Source organism: Scardinius erythrophthalmus (genome assembly GCF_964197995.2).
Source record: "Scardinius erythrophthalmus genome assembly, chromosome: 13".
NCBI classification, from domain to species: Eukaryota; Metazoa; Chordata; class Actinopteri; order Cypriniformes; family Leuciscidae; genus Scardinius; species Scardinius erythrophthalmus.
The window spans coordinates 26,925,061-26,945,753 of record NC_138233.1 but is presented as its reverse complement, the minus strand read 5'-3'; the positions used below and the strand labels follow the sequence as shown (position 1 = coordinate 26,945,753).

The following is a 20,693-nucleotide window of genomic DNA, read 5'->3' as shown; positions in this document are numbered from 1 at the left end:
AAGTTTTGTATGAAACATTTCTTCTTTTTTTGATCTATTTATTTTTAGTAATTTGGAATATATCTCTTTTTTAAAACAGTGACAGATTATCAGAAAGTGTCCCCCTTTATCTGCCTTCTAGTGCTGTAGAGTGTCAAATACATATTTAAAAGTATTCAATGTAGTCTCTCAATAAATACGAGGTTAGAATAGTTGTACATGAAGTATGGCATCATCACGTCGCAGTGCACTAGTGAAACTCCACTCTCACTTCCTCATGATGGTTAACACAAGAAATCACTGGCCTATTGGATTTTCATAATAAAGAAAGATCCAACCTGCAACGTACAATCCGTTTCCTCCAGCCATAAGTGATTCAAACACACACACACACACACACAAAACCACACACACAGACACACATGCACGCATGCACAACCGCACACTAGCTGACTTTACAGCGGAAGTCTTAGTCTCAGTTGTCTTCCCTCCCATCAGAGGACAACTGCACCTTTCAGTGTGGCAGAAGCGTGAAGGTAACGTTTGCTTTATTGACCTTTTTTGTTTTTCTATTGTTCTATTGTATTTGTGAAAACTCCCTGCCTAATGTGCAATAGCAAACAGGTTTTAATTTCAGATCAATTCATACTACAAGTTCTTTCTTCTACCAGAACTTTGCCATGTATGTTGTGTTGTGTAGCTGAAATGGCGCTTGTTTGCTAACCTGAAATGAGATTGACATAGAAATCCATTCGTTATCAAATGTGACATTATGTTTATGGATGTATCTCTCTCTCTCTCTCTCTCTCTCTCTCTCTCTCTCTCTCTCTCTCTGTGTCTCTCTCTCTCTCTCTCTCTCTCTCTCTCTCTCTGTCTCACACACACGTAGATGTCTGTTAAAACGGACCACAGCGAGGATGAGGAGGGGACTCATGGGCCGGAGGTCACGGTCTTGGAGACTAACCGTTTCGGCTTCATTCTAGGAAATGGAGAAACTGACAGGTCCGTGTTGATGTCCGTTCACTCGCGTCTATCGCAGCTTAGAGCTTGGGTGGAGGTTGATTTAAGTGTTTATCACTCCCAAAAAGCCCTAGTTGAGCACGGTGTGTGTTATACAATGTCTGATCTGTGGTCAAGGCATTTTTTTTCCTGTGTTGTATTGATAATTCAGTCTTAACTCACAATCTTATAAGCAGCCGTTTTGCACCTCTTACTCTAGTTTTCTCCTTCTCAACATCCTGTCATGTTGCTATAGAGATATCTGGCCTGTCAGAATGTGGTTTCCTGTTTTCTGTGTGTTTGCCTCTTATGACACTTATGCTTTGCACTGGTATGGAGACGCCTTTAGTGAGAGTGAGTTAGGAAGCAGGGTAGAGGTGTGTGATTCTTTGCTTCATTGGAAAATGTTATTCACATTGACTGCAAAGTCTCATTGCACTGTAGTTAAGACTGAAGTATGCAGCAGTATAGTGGTGTAGTATTGCTGATTGTGTGTGTGTGTGTCGTTGACAGTGACGGTCCATGTCCAGAGTTAGTGAGACATCGAGAGTCCAAATGGCTAAGCCTCATGACTCAATGGGAGCAAGTCATGGAGAAAAAGAGCAACAAGGTGTGTCTATCTCGCTGTTGTTGACTTGTGTTTGCATATGTTAACAAGAATGATCATATATACATCTGGCACATTTAAAATATTACGTTAGGTGCCCACCCATCATTCTGATATTTATTGAATATTCTTACTATATCTACACTATAGAAAACCTCATAGAAACGTGAGGAATTCATATTTAGCATATAGGAGACTTTTACAATTCACATGGAAAAGCATGGAAAATTGTCAAGCGAAATCAAACGTTGTGGTGACACTTTTCTTCAAAAAATGTTAAATCAATCAACTTTATAATCGTGCAATGATATAATGAGTAATCATGTGCCAATCCCTTGTAAAAAAGAAGTACACTTTAGCATATTTTTAATACGTATCAATAATATACTTATACTCTGTAAAAATTGTTGTTTCAACTTAAAAAAGTTAAGTTGTACTAAGTGACAACTTGAATATTTGAGTTGACTAAACTTTGACAAAGTTAATTTTATGGCAGCATGAACACACTTTTTTAGTTTTTTTTTACAGTGTACTATTATGTGTAGCAGGCACGGCGTTATGGGTGGGCCTGACGGGCCTAGGCCCACCCACTTTTCAACAGGCCCACCCAAAACTTTTCTTCAAAAAAAAAAAAAAAGTATATTCTAATTTTGTCAAGAACTATAAAAAATCGTCAATAAGCTCATAATTTGTGCTAAAATAGTCTAAATGTTTAATTTTAAAAACAATTTCAAAAGCTGCTTTTGATGTTTCTGCGCAAGTTCAGCAGACAGTGAGGTTCGGGTTTTTTCCGATCAGAGCTCGTGAGCGGAGAGCGCATTTCTGAATATTCCGCTCCGCTTGCTCATTCCGCAGGGTCGCTCGCTCAACCCAGAATGGCCTGAGCCTGGCTCGAAAATATGTGGAATAAGGGCTGCCTCCGACTTAAAAAAAAAATTCTAGTCGACTAGTAGTTGTTCATTTACTCCATTCGTGGACAAATCGCCCCTTTATATTAATTTAATTACTTAGGCTATATAACCTACCCTAGATAATGGGCGTTTACGTAATATAGACGCACTCAAGCGCACGACCGCGCGCATAAAGCTTGCCACAAAGAACCGGTAAAAGTAATGATTATGAATGTGTCTAAATTAGCAAGGAGACATTTAATTATTTATTAATAAACTGGTGTTTTCTTTGTCGCTGCAAATATGAAGTTGACGATGTGGACTCGCCATGCACGCCAGAGAGAAATGCACATTTCATAATCAGAGAGCCTATTTCTTTTGGTTTTGAATATTTTTCAAAATAAAGAAAATTAAGATACAATTTATACAAAACGAAAATCTTCAAAAAGAGTCTTTCTACAAAACAAAACTCAACGAAGTGGTCAAAATCATGTCTTACATGTCATGTCTCCAGACATATTTGCGCAACTCATGATGTATCATAATCATAACTTTCTCGGCGACCAGCGCCGTTGCTAGGAGGGCGCCTGCGCCTCTGCCTCGCGAGTGGATGATAGCCCTTTAGTTAAGTTATACCTCAAGTCAAGTCAAGAGTCTTCGTAGCGCACTAAGAGACAACGCCAGGTATGATGCGATGCGTAATCACAAAGCGCTCTTCTTTGGTCAGAAGTACCATGGAGAGCGATCGCGTGTAGGTCCGTCATGCACCGAAACTTTTTATAATGCAACAAAATGCATCAAGCTATTAAAATCTATTTTATTTGCACAGATAGCCTAATATAACAGTATATTATTAGGTTAAATAGTGATTGGATAACGTTTTTAATTTAAGGCCCACCCACAATTGGTCTGGCCCATCCAAAACTGAAATCCTGGCGCCGTGCCTGATGTGTAGTATATGTATCATACTTATGTTTAGTACAGTATACTTATCCTATACATAAGCGCAAACTGAATGTAATGTTTTAGGACACTTAATTGCATGTTATTTGAATATTAAATTCAAATGTAGTATTGTGGAAATGTATAAATGCATCGCTGAATGTTTTTTTGACTCACTTATGTATTTAGTACATCTTTATATATAATTTATGGTAAAATAATATATACTTTAATCTTTCTGTTTCTCTGCATGTCATGAATTTGTATGACATGTTGTATGACAATTTATCATTCCACATTTGTAATAATGACGTTGCATTTGAATAATTTTAACTGTATTTTAACTGTAAGTGTAATATTGAATAAGTTGTGATTATAATCAAGTACTTTACGTGTGCTTTAGTATATTAGTCAACACATCAAAATAAGTGTACTTTAAAGCATGCCAAAAGATTATTAAAACAATGATTTAAAATGTACTTTAAAGTAATACTTTGACATTATTACAGTGTACTTAAGTGTGTTAAGAAACTGTCACGTACTCTCTAAATACACTTAAGTGCATTTTATTTAATTAATATTAGATTGCCTTTAATTTAAATTTAAGATTTGAAACACTACAAGTGCACATTCAATACAATTAAGAGCACTTCTTTTTCACAAGGGACAGCATAACATTTTCAAGTTATTTGTAAGTCGAACAGCTGTAGATTGTAGAAGGCTATTTGTGGAACTTATAAACTGATAAATCAGTAATGAGTTAATGTGTAAATAGCCCAGCTGTTTCACAAGCCTTCACTGGTCCATTGGAAAAAGATTTTACTGTTTGAATTAGACATGGTGAAAAAACAATGCATCGAACTAGTTTTGAAAATAAAGTTATATAGCTATTTCTGATCGTATTGATTCTTTGAGCATTGATTTTTCAGTTGATTAATGTGTGAAACCTCATATGTCACTGTCAGTGGGCCCACATATGATACAGGATGTTGAATGTCAAATACTGCAGGCTGCAAATGAGTGCCAAATTCCTCTATATGTAAGATTTGGGATCATCTTATTTAAATGGATAGTTCACCCAAAATTGTCATTACTCACCCTCATGTTGTTCTTAACCAGTATGAGTTTCTTTCTTCTGATGAACACAAAAGATGATATTTTAAAGAATGTTGGTAATCAAACAGTTTACGGCACCCATTGACTGCTACTTTTTTCCCCTACTATGGAAGTCAGTGGGTGCCACCAACATTCTTTAAAATATCTTCTTTCATGTTCAACATAAAAAGAAACTCATATAGGTTTGGAAAAACTTGAGGGTGAACAGGTAATGACACAAGTTTCATTTTTGAGCGAACTATCCCTTTAACGCATTTAGGTTAATTATTAAAGAAATGCTTTATCAGATTCCCCCCCCCCCCTTTTCTGAATATGCTAAAAATTTGGATTCATTTGCAGTCAAAAGATCATTTAATTGTGAGCATAAGTTTTACAATGGCCAGCCACATCGCTCAGCTCTCTTCCTTTGTCTCAGGTCAAAGGTCAATGTCAGAAGGGCATCCCAGCATCCGTCAGGGCAAAGGGCTGGCCTCTGCTCTGTGGTGCTAAGGATAGAAAAGACAAAAACCATGAACTCTACAAAGTAAGTGATTGGTTGTATTTGTATCATGTTTTTATATTCTTATACACCGCCTGGCCAACAAAAAAAAAAAAATGCGGTTTGATTTTAAATAGGCAAATGCTTAAGAGTCTGGGATTGGATCATTATTGCAGTGATTATTATGTTTCAAACATGGTTGGTAGGATCATGAAGAATCATTTTCACGCATGAATCGTCTCCTCTGAGTCCTTAAATTCAGTGGAAGTCTTTGGGATGTGCTGGAGGAGACTTTACAGAGCGCTGGACTCTTGCATTGTCAATACAAGATCTGGACCAAAAATTGATGCACCTCTTGATGGAAAAACATCACAACATTTATTTCCATCATGAGGTGCATCCATTTTTGGTCAAGATCTTGTATGGACAAGGCAAGAGTCAAGAAGAACTAAGGGTTAGAAGAACTGTTGCCAACTGTTAGAAACATAATAATGATTCAATCATTGACTTTTAAGCATTTGCCAATTTAAATCCAAACAGCGACTTTTTTTGGCCAGACAGTGTATAAGCCCTGTTTGTTCTGTGTTAGAATCTAGTCGAAGCTCCAGATCATCATGGATGGACCGATGTCATCAAAAGAGACACAGACAGACAATTTCCCTTCCATGAGATGTTCCAGTCCAAAGACGGCCATGGGTACTGTCCTTTCCCTTCCCGTGCTGAATGCAGTGTGCGCTGTAGCATTATAAATCACAACGTTTCTCATTCTGTGTCTGCTTCCGTCTGGTCTCTGTGTGAGTAGTCAGAAGGACTTGCTGGAGGTCCTGAAAGCGTACACTCAGTACCGTCCCGAGGAGGGCTACTGTCAGGCACAGGGTCCGGTGGCCGCGGTCCTTCTGATGAACATGCCTGCTGAGGTACCACTCCTGTCATGACTATACAGTACATGACACAGAGCTATTACAGAATAAACAACCAAATAATACGCAAAAGGCGGCACGTTCATAATGTACACTACCGTACAAAAGTTTGGGGTCAGTAAGATTTTTATAATGTCTTTCTGTGATAGGGGTCCAGCGATTATTCCAGAAATGATATGCATAATATGCTACTGCAGAAATAGTTAGCATTGAATGCTTGCATGACATTGGGTAACTGATTGTCTTTCTGTTTAAGGAGGCGTTCTGGTGTCTGGTGCAGATTAGTGAGCTCTACCTCCCTGGATACTACAGCCCGCTGCTGGTAGGGCATCTTTACAGTAACCATGAAAACAACGGTTAAATGTGCATGAAAATTGATAGATACACTTTCATTATCCTTTCTCTTTAGGAAGGTGTTTTATTCGACGCTGCTGTTCTCTCGAGTGTGTTAAAAAAGCTGTGTCCAGCTGCACACAAACACCTGCAGAATCAGGGGGTGGAGCCTCTCATGTTTGCCACTGATTGGCTGATGTGTCTGTACAGCCGTCACCTGCCTTTCAACACTTTGCTCAGAGTCTGGGATCTCTTTTTCTGTTATGGTTTGTTTTCAACTAGATATTTGCAAGATTTCAAGGTGCACTAAGTAATTGTTAGTTTGACTGTGGTCTTAATTCGGGTGCACACTGTGCGATTTATAATAGTCCTTCGCGACTGTTGATTGTCAGACTGTACGAACATGATCCCCGCTGTAAGCCATGTCAGGCTGTAGGATCTCAGTTGTTTTCAATGTCAAACTGTACTTGAGTCAAGATGCGTTAAAAACTGACGCACACAAGAACGTCATCAGGTTCTGCGCGGTCCTATTGGTTTTTGATTTGATGGTTGTTGTAGGAGAAGTCAAAGTGCAGGACTGAGCCTCAAAACTTCTGACACTGCCAGAATTTCGTCGGAGGTAAAAATTGGATCGCAATGGTCATTAATCAGCTGTCGGCGAACATGTCAAACTACCGATCAGAGACTTCAGATTTTGGCCCAGGATCAGAGGAACCATTTAATATTCTCAAAATTGGCCAAATAGGGGCCACAGTCGTACAGTGTGAACCTGGCTTTAGACATTATACTGACACTTAGATGATGAATTACTCGATGCTTAGATTCCAATTTTGCTTACAAATAATTCCCTTTTTACAAAAGTATTTGTCACCCACCCTTATTATTCTGCAACAAAAAGTGTCACACAATTGGAGCTTTACTGTGATTATGTACATAGTATCAAAATCCTTTTAAGGCAAGTCAGTTGGCTTGTCGGCCATCTTGGCAAAGCCTTGGTCAGCTATGAATGGAGACAGTGCCCACATTTTCAATGGTTCAGAAAGTTTTTTTTTTTTTCATTCATTCATTTTTCCTTTAGGGAACAAGTCTTTGTTAAAGAGTTTTAATCTATGGGCCAAACCAACCAGCAAGGAGGTACATCACAACATTACAAACTTCTGTTGTGAAGTGTTTGAAACTGAAAAAAAGTTCCAAACTGTTTACTAATGGCTTTAGTGAGGGAAATAACTACAATCCCATGAAGCATTGCAAATCACAATCGAATTAAAAACCATGGAGAAATATACAACTTAATTTAAGGATATTTATTATAAGTGACCCAGGACCACAAAACCAGATTTATACATCATCTGAAAGCTGAATAAATACGTTTTCCATTGATGTATGGTTTGTTAGGATAGGACAATATTTGTCAGAGGTACAACTATTTGAAAATCTGGAATCTGAGGGTGCAAAAAATCTAAACATTGAGAAAATCACCTTTAAAGTTGTCCATTTCTGTTGGCGATTTTGCTGCGTTCACTCACAAAATTACATTTTTGATATATTTAAGGTGGGAAATTTACAAAATATCTTCATGGAACATGATCTTTACTTAATATTCGAATGATTTTTGGCATAAAAGAAAAATCGATCATTTTGACCCATATGATGAATTGTTGGCTATTGCCACAAATATACCCGTGCAACATGTGACTGGTTTTGTGATCCAGGGTCACATATATAGAAACGCTATAATTTTCTTTTTTTTATTGCAAAATGTGCACATATAAACACATTAAGAACAGTAGTCAACATTTGAAGTGGATCAAAACCTTTCATCGAAGTTATACATGAATTTTGAACAATGCCTGTTCTTGTCTTAGGACAACTTTGATGAACTTTTTTGATCCATTTCAAATGTTGACTACTGTAGTTAGGGAGTAGCGTATTGACACTGACTCAATTTCGTCATTCGCAGTGCTTCGTGGGACTGTCCGAGACTTTTGGCGCAACTTGCTTGTTGCAATTCTCTTGAGTTTTTCTGTAGAATCATGGGTAATGTAGTTTTTAACCAAGAATTCTGCGGTTAAATACGAGCATTTAAAAAAAAAAAAAAGTTAAAATAATGCAGAGCATTTACCATCAACTAACAACCTCAGAACCTTACAGGTCTGTTTTTAAAGGTTTATAAGTTATCGTTTAAAAACTATTTCCCTATTTAGAAAACAAATGTTTTTACTTCCAGAAACCAACGGTTGCACTCTCCTTTCTAATTATGCAAGTACAACTCAGACTTGCTTGATTAACATATGTTAAATATCCAATATTAAAAAAACTTGTCTCATCTAACGGACTTCATTCCTAACGCCACCATTTTAAGCAGTTTAAGACAGAGGTCAGAAGCTTTTATTTTTGGCTCTCATATTAGCAGATTAGTATGGAAGCTTGTTTCTGCCACAGAAAAAAACTATTTAAAAGATAATAGCGACTTTTTATCTCACAAATGACTTTTCTCCCTTGCAATTGTGAGTTTATATCTCACAATTCTGAGAAAAAAAGTCTGGATTATGAGATAAAAGGTCGCAATTACCTCGTTTATTTTTATTCAGTGGCGGAAACAAGCTTCCGTAGATTAGAGCGTTTTAGTTTCAGTGCTGAGTGTATTTATAATGTTTAGCCTTGAGGTCACCATCCTGTTTCTCTCCTTCAGCTCTGTTACAAGGTTTTATACTAACACTTCTGGAGTTCATAATTTGTCAAAATTTAATTCACTCACCCTATATTTTGCTGTAAAATACTTAGTGCACCTCTTTTTTGTTAACCTGTTGGCATGAGTCCCTGTGGTGACCACAGCTGGTGTGTTTGTGTGTGTGGCAGGTGTGCGTGTTTTGTTTCAGGTTGCTGTAGTGCTGGTGCGGCGATGTCTGGGAGAGGGGCGACAGCGAAAAGAGTGTGATGGACAGATGGAAACCCTGGAGCGACTGCGAGGTGTTAAAGAGCGTGTCCAAAATGAGCAGACTGATGCCTTTATCCATGAGGTAATATCACTGATATTGTATTTCAACTACCGTAATCTAAATAAAGGCCTGTTCACACCAAAATGAATGTTCTGTGCGAAAAAACGGTGCGATAAACATTTTAATTTGATGAATGATGGTTATATTTAGACTAAAATGAACATTCGCATGCAACTATCAATGTTTTACGGAGAGGTGTTCTCATCTCTCAGAAACCTGAACAAGCAATAAGATTTGTGCTTTTGACCGTATGCCCAGAGCCGCTTCCGTTTCATAAAACCATGACTTGTTGGCGCCCATGAAAGGACTATCTTGGTATGTTACAGTAAATAGCAGAGGAAGAATACAGAAACTGTATCGTCAGAAATTTGGTCCTTTCTCAAAACCAGGTCTCCATTAGGACCCCGACTGATCCCATTGAGAATGTTTAATGGATACAGTCGCCTGGTTTCAATACCTACATAATCACATTATATGTCATTAGGGCTACACTGCCCAGCCAAAAAAAAGTCACTGTTTGGAGTTAAATTGGCAAATGCTTAAGAGTAAATATTGGATCATTATTGCTGTGATTATCATGTTCCTAGCATGTTATATGTTTGGCAACAGTTCTTCTAACCCAAAGTTATTCTTGACTCTTGCCTTGTCAATACAAGATCTGGACCCAAAAAAATGGATGCACCTTGTGATGGAAATAAATGTTGTGATGTTATTTCCATCAAGAGGTGCATAAATTTTTGGTCCAGATCTTGTATTGACAATGCAAGAGTCCAGCAGAGCTCTGTAAAGTCTCCTCCAGCACATCCCAAAGACTTTCATTGAATTTAAGGACTCGGAGACGATTCATGCGTGAAAATGATTCTTCATGATCCTACCAACCATTATTACACAATTTGAGCCTGATGAATCTTGGCATTGCCATCCTGGAATATGTCCATGATGTGTCTTCCTACATGGTTGTTTAAGAAGTGAAAAGCTACACACTCCATCCATTAGAGTTAGAAGAACTGTCGCCAAACATATAACATGCTAAAAACATAATAATCACTGCAATAATGATCCAATCATAGACTCTTAAGCATTTTCCTATTTAAATCCAAACAGTGACTTTTCTTTTTTTGGCCGGGCAGTGAATGTTATAATGACCATGTTTGTTTTTGTTAGCTTATACATTAGGACAGCATATAGACATCCGATTAGCCTGATAGCTTAGCTTAGCTTATACACCACTTGTTCTACAACCAACGAGGCGAACCAGGGTAACCGGAGTATTTATGTTTTTCTATAACTGCCACCTACTGTCAGAGAGTGGAACAGAATTTTCATTCCGGACATCTGCTGTTTTTTAATCATTAAGTTGCGGCCACATTTAGCGTTATTTAACAATTTTTCACGGGCAAAATCCAGTCATTTCAATAGGAATCCACGCGTATGGGAAATTTGTGTTTTCCCCAAGCAGATTTCACAGTTTGTCGCAATGAAAAACAGAAAGCTGATTGGTTTGACATTGACGTCCGTGTGAGCTTCATACAAGGTTACACTATTGACTAAACAATGGATCTTTTTTTGTCTGTGAAATTTTGCTAACGTGATTGCACATTTAGACTGAAAAGAAAAATCGCATGCAAAAATTTTCATTCCAAACATTCCTGTTAATGTGAACAGGCCTTAAGTCCTGATAGATTTCTTTACTCAAAAATACTGTTACACCCCTTAGGTATGTTCAGTGTCCCTGTCCCTGTCGGACCTGCAAAAACAAACCGAGAAAGAGCTGGAGAAATGGAAGAAAGACAGACCGAACTCGACCTTTGACCCACGAGGGCGCTGTTACGGATACCGGATGGCATGGGAAAGAGTGCAGGATAAACAAAAAGAACACGAAAAGAAGGAGCGACAGAAGGCGAGCCTGATTATTCCTCTAATGCGCTCACATTCTTCTCTTTCTCCTTCGGTTCTGCGCAAGAAATGGAGGAAGAGGAGCAGTAAAACTGACACAGAGGAGTGGGATGGAGGAGGAAGAAAGTTCTCAAGTAGTCTGATGGAGGAGAGCGACGAAGAGGAGATGAGGAGGAGGAAGAGTGTGTGTGGTATCGTTGGGGAGCAAAGGGACAAACGGGACAGGCTAGCAGATGAGCTCTGTACACACAAACACCACAATACACATCCAAACATCTCAGTGGTGGTGTCCTCTAGTATCGACTCTGATGTTTTTGAGAAAGAGCACACAGAGGCATCTTTAAACCAACAGAAAGATAATTCAGCAACAACACAAGCTGAGGTTGAGGAGACACACCATCATGAACAGAACACAAACCAAGATGAACCGAGTACAGAAACGCAAGGACAGCAGGATGAACAGAATATAGAAAAAGACAGAGGTGAAGATGAAAAGAGCAGAGAAGCACCAACAAATCAAACCGAACAAAATACAAACAATCAGACATGTCAAGAAGAACAGACTGTGGAAGAGAAGACTTTAGAGCCAGAAGAAAGTTCACCTGTTGAAACACCACAGGAAGAAGGTATACAGACTGTTTTCAGTAAACAGGAAGAGGAAACACAGCCAGATAGCAACATCCAGGAAGTAGAAATACAACCAGAACACTGTGAACAACAAGAAGAAACAGAAGATAGGTTGCCAATTGTCATAAAACCGGAAGACAACTTGCAAAATGAGGAAAGTATCCCAGAGAAAGAGGTACAGATACATGTTGTCCAGGACGAAACATCTAGCGATCAACATGAAGAACATGAACATTCAGAAAGGCAGAAAGAAGAGGATTTGTACATGCACACAGTGACAGAGGAAGATGAAGATGATGTAGACGAGGAGGAAGGTTTTCAGAAAGAAGAGTTTAATGTTCTCCCTGAGGAGACAAAGGAAACCAAAGAGACAACAGAGCCTTCAAAGATGTGTGAGGAGAAAGATGACAAGAGATTGGAGGAAGAAAGACAAGATATAAGCTTAGAAGAGAGAGACAATAACCCATTGCAAACATCTGAAGCATCCTTCTTACAAACTGAAGAAGAGAGTGAAACTGAGTATCCGGAGAGATCAGCAGATCCCGTACAGCAATCCCAATCAAGCGAGCCGGAGCACAATGACATGGATGCTACCGTTACATCCGAAGAGTTAGTGCACTGTCCAATGGATTCCACTGTGAAGGATACGATAAGATCTGGCAACCCAGAGCAGATTGAAACAGATCCTGCTGATGGCACCAACACCCTTGAACCAGATGCAACAGTAGCATCAAGACACTCTGAAAACAGTGACAAGGATGCTGCCTCTGCTCCCACATCTAGTAACAAAGAAATCAGTGAAATCAATTTCGAAAATAGTGTAGAAATTAAATCACCAGGATCTGAAAATACAATATGTTGTGAAGTCAATACAACTGAAGAATCGAGCAACCTCACACACAATGCAGAGCATGATACTATCCTCTCAGAAAGAAGCAATGAAATGCATGTTTCTCCAGAATCTGACAACCCTGAAAGCAACACCATAGATTTTACCACTGAACGTGGCAAAGAAAGCAATGCTGTGGAAATTGCTGTTGAATCTGGCAATCCAGAGAGCAGAAAAGTGCCTGTTGCAAGTGAATCTGGCAACCCTGAGATCAATATAGTGGATTCTGCTATTGGCAACCCTGAAAGCAACGTGACAGATATTATCACTGAATCTGAAAAAACAGAAAGCAATGAGGCAGAAATTGCTGTTGAATCTGGCAACCCAGAGAGCAACACAGTGGATTCGGCTGTTGGACCTGGCAACCCAGAATGCAGTGATGTGCATGATAAACCTACGTCTGGCAACCCAGAGAGTAATATAACAGACTCGGATGTTGGACCTGGCAACCCAGAATGCAGTGATGTACATGATAAAACTACATCTAGCAACCCAGAGAGTAATATCACAGACTCGGATGTTGGATCTGGCAACCCAGAATGCAGTGATGTACATGATAAAACTACATCTGGCAACCCAGAGAGTAATATAACAGACTCGGATGTTGGATCTGGCAACCCAGAATGCAGTGATGTGCATGATAAACCTACGTCTGGCAACCCAGAGAGTAATATAACAGACTCGGATGTTGGACCTGGCAACCCAGAATGCAGTGATGTACATGATAAACCTACGTCTGGCAACCCAGAGAGTAATATAACAGACTCGGATGTTGGACCTGGCAACCCAGAATGCAGTGATGTACATGATAAAACTACATCTGGCAACCCAGAGAGTAATATAACAGACTCGGATGTTGGATCTGGCAACCCAGAATGCAGTGATGTGCATGTTACAACTGGATCTGGCAACCCAGAGAGTAATAAAGAAGATTCAGCTGTTGTATCTGGCAACCCAGATTACAAAGAGGTGCATGTCGCAACTGAATCTGACAATCCAGAGACCAACCGAGATCATGTGACTGCTGGATCTTGCAACCCTGAGTGTAATACAGAGGTTTGTGCTGTTGGATCTGGCAATCCTCATGACAGTGAATGTGCAATACCAGGAAACAGCCAGGGTTCAGAGTCTCCCTCTTTAATTCAATCTTCAAAATCCACAAACCCAAACGTCCCGCCAGCTCAGCTCCGTGTGCGAAGGACTTCCAGCTCGCGGGTTTCCTATCCCACAATCCTCTCTGAGGACACCTTCAGAGAGCCACAGCAGCAGGAACACATGCCTTCAGAAAATATGACACACACACTTACACAAGCTCAGCCTAGCTCACCGACAAAGTCAGACAATCCAAAACGTCTGGGTCTGTTCCGCCGCCTCCGTGGGGAGACCAGTAAAACCCCCATCCCCAAAATCCTCATCCAGGACTTTAGCGAGAAAGAGGAGAAACTGACAGCGAAAGAGAGGAGGCGGCGGAAGAGGGAGAAAGAGCGAAAAGAAAGGGAAGAGAAAGACAGAAAGAAACGAGAGAAAGAGATGGAAAAGGACAAAGGAAAAGAGAGGAAAAAGCCTCAGACACGAGGGAAGAGTTTCCAGGTGCTCAGCAGGAAGTGCGTCGATGACGTCGTGTCCACGGGGAACAGCGACTCTCAGACTCAATCTTGCTCCAGGAGAAGCTCTGACCCTTTTTCTGACAATTATTTCTAAATAATCAGAGACTTGATCAATCAAATATTGGCATTTCACAGTGGGAGTGAGATGTTTTAATTTGAGCTGTGCAATGATTTGACGTGGCTTGTTATATTCACTGCTTCATCTCTTGGTTTAAACCCATTATTATTTTGATAGAAAAATAAAATCAGGAGGAGAAGTGTGTGTGTAAATGTCTTTAGCAGTCTTTGTGAGGCTGCATGTGGGAGTCTCTTTCCACACCGTTCACTTCTGAGTTCAATCGACGGGGCGGTTATGATGTTTCTGCCTGATTTTCGTCTTCGCTGTCACTTGCTAGCACTTCCTGGCTCTGTATCGTCTGATTGGTCAGCTGAGACAGCGTGGGCAGAACTGAACCGAAGAAAAGTGAACAAAACTGAAAGAGAAGAAGGGAGGGATAAATAATCAGTGAGATATGGGCATTAGGTTTTATGTTTTTGAACAAATGTTTCATTTAAAAGATTATAGTACCTTTTTGTTGGGAGGTCCTTCTGCAAGTGCTTCCTCCTGCTCCTCTTCGCTGGCTGGGTGCTTTCTGTTATTGGTGGGGACGGGGTACGGGGGGGATGTGGGTGCATGTGACGGTCCAGGAAGTTCGCTGGTCTCCATGGCGATGAGAAATGAGTCCATGTCGTCATTCATGAAGTCGTCTGTTGGTTGCTCGGTATCAGGGCTGAGGGGGAAAACGATAAAAGTACCAAATAGAAGTGAATCTAACGTTTATAGGATTGATTATGTTCCATATTTCATGATTTGACGTACTGTTTTGTGGTGGATTTGCCGTGGTTCTTTGGATGCGAGTCCTCTGACAGTGTAGCGAGGACAAAATTAGCCTCCAGAACACTGTCTGTTACACTCAGGATTACTGGACTTAAACACAATCACATACACACACAGGTGAGAATACACTGTGATACCATTTTTAAACATACACACTACTGTTCAAAAGTTTGAGCTCAGTAATATTTTTAAAAGAAATTCATTCTTTTATTCAGCAAGGACACATGAAATTAAACATTTAAAATGTTACAAAAGATTTCTATTTCAAATAAATGCTGTTCTTTTGAACTTTCTTTTCATTAAATATCACTGATTCCACAACAATGTTGATAACAGCACAACATTGATATTAATGTTTCTTTGAGCATCAAATCATCATATTAGAATGATTTCTGATGGATCATGTGACACTGAAGACCAGAGTAATGATGCTGAAAATTCAGCTTTGATCACAGGAATACACTAAATATAATTACAAATATTAAAATATTATATTAAAAAATAAAACAGTTATTTTACATTGTAATAATATTTGAAACTTTTAAATGGTAGTGTACATTAAAAAAAATTAAAGTGGATAAAACGTAAATTTGGGCTAGTTCATGAGTAAGCAATAAACTAACCTGCCTGGCTCATCAAAATACATAGAGATTGGAAGACCAGATGACTCAGCAAATACAAGCAAACCCTGATGGAAAACCAGAAGGGGGAAAAAAAAGACAAAATCAAACATTAAATTTGACACCAATCAATTTTTTTACTATTACAAATGTACCTTTTCTTCTTGTGATTAATCAGGGCAATTAAAAACTAATTCAAAAAATGTAAGTCAAATGTAGGTGGATGTAGGGCAGTTTTAAGGTAAAACGCGAAACCATAAAAATGATGATGACAATTTAACAAAAGTTTAAAAAAATTATGAATCTCACATTTCAACCTTCAAAAAAAAAATGATTATAATAAGAAATAATAATACATTTTATTTATAAGCGCCTTTTACAACACTCAAGGTTACCGTACAAACTTTCATATAATGGTACATGCACTTTTACAAGTTGATTGTACTGAAATGTGTGTTGGCAGTGCCTGTACACAACCATCATAAAATTATAAAAATCCATCCAGTGTTTTTTTTTTAAATCTTCTTATATGTTTTCCCCTCTCTCAAATCAAACCGGTCGGACACCCCTCCCACGATTGGTCAATCATAGTCTGCGCAGTCATTGTTGATAGCTGGAGGAGCACTGTCTATGAGCAGAATGGCGTTTAAGTGATTGTGGTGTTCTGTTCTTGGGCATAATAACGAACACAGCATCATGTTGATGTTTCTAAATCCGTACAGCTGAAGACGCAGTGGCTGAGTTTTGTTTTCGAAGGGAATATTCCCCACGATCAACGTCAATGCTTTCATGTTTGCGTGAATCATTTCACACACCAGACTGCTTTACAAAGGGTCAGTAAAGCTGGATTTGCTAAGAAGCTGCTCCTGAAAAAAGGATCGGTACCAACTATTCATGTTCCTGCTGCACCTCCAGAAGAAGTGAGTGTAACGTTTTATTGACCTTTATATTAATCTTTGCAAATCGCTAGCACGCTTCACGATGAACGCGGCTAAGGTTTACACTCAGGGTACATTACGGCATGTTTTCTATGTATGACATTCTCAATATAATTCATAATCCCACGTTTATAATGAACAACGCGTTATGGTTATTGTGTTATTATGTTACAAACGGTGTACGCACAGAACAGAGGGGCGGGGCGAGCAAAGCTCATTATCATTTAAAGACACATGCACTGAAACGGCGTGCTGAAAACAGAGCTGTTTTTGACCAAGTAAAATTTGTGTTTTCTTACAATACTAATGAGAATTTTTAAAGTATATTACAAACTTTTAATTTAGACCCTAAAGAATCATATTAGCTTGTACAAAAATGGCATTATATGACCCCTTTAATAACATCAGTATAACAACAACAGACAAAGCATACTATAATATTCACTGCACGGCTGTTTACATCCTGTTTTTCGGTTGAAGTCCAAAGTAGTCGATTGCCGAGTTCATGCGTGTGATCATAGGTAACTAAAACTATGCGCGTGAACTCGGCAATCGACTACTTTGGACTTCAACTGAAAACAGGATGTAAACAGGTATTTGCGCTGGCTTAAATAACATAATTTTTATTCATATCTTTCACATCTACTGCAGTCAGATTCACCGCGTTCACTCAGAAGGAATCACTCACATGACCTGTGCACTTGTAATGACACATCAAGGATGTTAAGAGGCTAAAAGCAGGTTTAGTACTTGCCCTATTGAAGTCAACAGGGTGCAAATTTTAAAAATAGAATAACTCGGTGTAGGCAACACCGATTTTTGTCGTTGTTCTCTGTATTGACAGCACTCCAAATGTACAAAAAAATGAGCTCAATGTTAAAATTGACCGGAGTTCTCCTTTAAGAGTCAATGATTGGATCATTATTGCAGTGATTATTATGTTTACAGAAATATGTATGTCACACTGTGCTAGATGTGTTTTCTTTCTTTGTGTTAGTATATGTTGATGTTTGTGTGAGTTCACACTCACCCTGAGCTCTTTGAGGCAGAAGGTGATGCTGGTCTGAGTGCTGACGACAAAATGATCAAACTCCTCCGAGCTCAAACACAGTTCGGTCATCATCGCCCGTGACGGGTCTGAGAGAGGAAAACACGTTGACTTGACATGATTTGTTTTCTGCATAGCAGCAGAATGAAGTCTGAAACCACTGATACCTGCATCGTCCTCGACGTGGTTCCTCAGCCACACTCGATCGCTGCTCACTGACAGAGTCACCTCCTCCTGAGATGGAGGGAAATGCAGAACCGTGTCCACCATCAGCCTACAGTAAACAACAGAACATCATTAAACACACTCTGGAACTGCAAATGGGTTGATATTAATATCGAGGTATTAAGATTAATGTAAACCTGGGTTGAGCTTGTAGCACGTTTGCACAGCTTTCTTTATCAAACACGGCCTGCAAACTCTCACAGTCCTGAAAGGACAAATTATGTGTTTTCAAGAGCCCTGTAACAAACACACAGTTTAGTTGATCGTACTGTAGAACATGCCGTTTCTATGCAAGATTTGTAACAAGTTTATTATGAAAAAAAATGTATTTGTGTACAATACCATAATAAATGTTAATCAAGTCAAGTAAAATGTATTTGTGTAGCACTTTGCACAATACACATTTGCTCAATGTGGCTTTACAGAAAATCATGATGTTAATGTGTGTAGTATTTTAATATCTTTATGCCTTATACTCACATTTAGCAGATTAGAGATTGGTGATAATAGTTTACATTTTGCAATTATATAGCAAGATTTGCTATATAGAATATATTGCTTTACGTGAGTCTACTGTATGTATGTGGATAAGTTGGATATACATAATTTATACATTCAACTTTATATAGAGAGATTTGTGATGATATGGTTTACATTTAATCCAACTAACTAAAAGCATGTAACAATGATGTTTTTAGGGAAGCGTTTTTACCGTGTTTACAGTGCAGAGTTATGGTCAACCGACTCTTTTCACTGTTCAACTGAATACGGCACTTTTCTACGGAGCGATCCAGAGACGACAGGGACTTGAACACAGCCTGAACACTCTGAAGAACACAAGAAAAAACAAGAAGATTTTACATTCTGAAGCTCAAACGCGCTGCGTAACACGAGAATGAACCTCATTGGCTCTTGCTGAAGCTCAAACGCGCTGCGTAACACGAGAATGAACCTCATTGGCTCTTGCTGAAGATCAAACGCGCTGCGTAACACGAGAATGAACCTCATTGGCTCTTGCTGAAGCTCAAACGCGCTGCGTAACACGAGAATGAACCTCATTGGCTCTTGCTGAAGCTCAAACGCGCTGCGTAACACGAGAATGAACCTCATTGGTTCTTGCACATCAAGCGAACATGCTTGAGCTTCCGTTTACCACAACTGATGTGTGAGTTGATGAATGTTTATATGTGAATAAAAGCCTAAATTCAATCCGTTCATCATATAAAGCGATCGAGACTCAGCAGAAACTTTGGATTAAACCGCTCAATTCATATGGATTAGTTTTACATTCTCTTTATGAACTCTTTGAAGTGTCAAATTGGTAGTTGCGCAACTGTCAATGGAGGGATAGAAAGCTCTCAGATTTCATTAAAAAGATTTGTATTTCGAAGATGAACGAAAGTCTTATGGGTTTGCAACGACATGAGGGTGACCCTTTAAAATAAGTCTTGAAGAAACATCTCTGATGATGCATTTACTGGTGCGAGGGCGGGACAAACTGTCACTCACATCAGATCGACCAATAGCAAACCACAACCATCCAATCAATTCCCCACGGACAAAATCAAGCTCCGCCCTACATTTTATTTGTTTCACTCGGATATACATAACAAAACACTATAGCAATCTGTTTCATGTTGACTTTAATAGATAGACACATTATAGTGATAAGTATTTAGTTCCCAAAATGTAGAGGAACTGCAGAGATGTTATGAACAGAACAGGAAATGTTACCTTGATGGCTATTTTGCAGCGAAAGCTCTGGTCTGAAGGAGCCTGATATTTCTGGAAGAAGAGAGGAGACAGCAGGAAGCTGGCAAACGCTGACCGGGAAGAGTTGACCGACCGAAGGGCCAACTAAAAACACAGAACACACACAAGTCACATTTATTTCAACAGCTCACATTAGTGTACATAAACACACAATCATAAACACTGGAAACAAACACATACCCCATCCTCCACAGGCTCCAAATACAGCTCCTCTCCGATTCTTGACAGCGAGTGTATGGCTTTTGCTAAAACTACAAAAAAAAAAGTGTGCATGACTAAACTTCTGTTCATGAAGCCATTTTATAGATTTATTTTTTATTTTAGAGCAGGGGAAGTTCACACAGTAAGCTTCTATGTTTTAGGTTTAACGTTAATTATAATATAATTTAGAAAAACACGTCTCGTCCTGTGTGAACGGCTTCAGTTATTACCTTTCACGTTTCCTCCGGTAGCAACACAATCCATTATATTTTGCTTGTCAACAATATTATTTTTAAACAACATAAATTATTTACATTACATTAATTTTCCTCCGGCTCAAGCTGGTGTATTTGTCGGATCACGGAACCGGCCACATGACGCCAGTGGCTCTTAAAACGCAAGAAATTGAAAGTAAAGATAAGTTTAAGAGCTGTTATCTGTTATCGCATAACATAAAGTACATAATTCTGACAACGGTAAACTTGTTAGAAGCTGATAATTCAAGAATTTGTTTACTTCGAATCCGACATGTGGCGCGTATTTTCTGCACTAGCCAATCAGAGGGAGGTAGCATCTGATACAGTTGTTTGCGTCATAACAAAGCGCCCTAAAGAAGGCTCCTCCAACTTGAGCATAAAATTGCGTAAGGAAACTGCTTAAACATCAAAAACAGGTTCTGCAGGATCCGCTTAAAGTTAAATGACAATAAAATTATATTAATCATAATAC

The 20,693-nt window shown here is 39.1% G+C and overlaps 2 protein-coding genes across 3 annotated transcripts; one reads left to right on the top strand and one right to left on the bottom strand.

The window, feature by feature from the left end:
* Nucleotides 1–375: 375 nt before the first annotated feature.
* tbc1d10c (TBC1 domain family, member 10C) lies at nt 376–14,537 on the top strand. Its single transcript, XM_081382611.1, has 10 exons — nt 376–515; nt 869–981; nt 1,492–1,588; nt 4,949–5,056; nt 5,601–5,707; nt 5,814–5,928; nt 6,188–6,253; nt 6,341–6,530; nt 9,124–9,284; nt 10,981–14,537. Exons 2-10 carry the CDS (start codon nt 869–871, stop codon nt 14,374–14,376), a joined length of 4,353 nt encoding a protein of 1,450 aa, XP_081238737.1. The 5' UTR covers nt 376–515; the 3' UTR covers nt 14,377–14,537.
* On the bottom strand, nt 14,404–20,597 carry rad9a (RAD9 checkpoint clamp component A). 2 transcript variants are annotated; one of them, XM_081382626.1, is made up of 12 exons: nt 20,481–20,515; nt 20,195–20,353; nt 19,944–20,014; nt 19,725–19,847; nt 18,703–18,817; nt 18,128–18,227; nt 17,933–18,039; nt 17,748–17,854; nt 15,783–15,847; nt 15,142–15,249; nt 14,851–15,052; nt 14,404–14,755 (listed from the first exon to the last, which is right to left on the bottom strand). In XM_081382626.1, exons 2-12 carry the CDS (start codon nt 20,265–20,267, stop codon nt 14,633–14,635), a joined length of 1,194 nt encoding a protein of 397 aa, XP_081238752.1. In that variant the 5' UTR covers nt 20,268–20,353; nt 20,481–20,515; the 3' UTR covers nt 14,404–14,632. The 2 variants fall into 2 exon arrangements, with proteins under 2 accessions (XP_081238752.1, XP_081238751.1); XM_081382625.1 differs by having other exon boundaries at nt 20,195–20,597.
* Between the last annotated feature and the right edge of the window lie 96 nt (nt 20,598–20,693).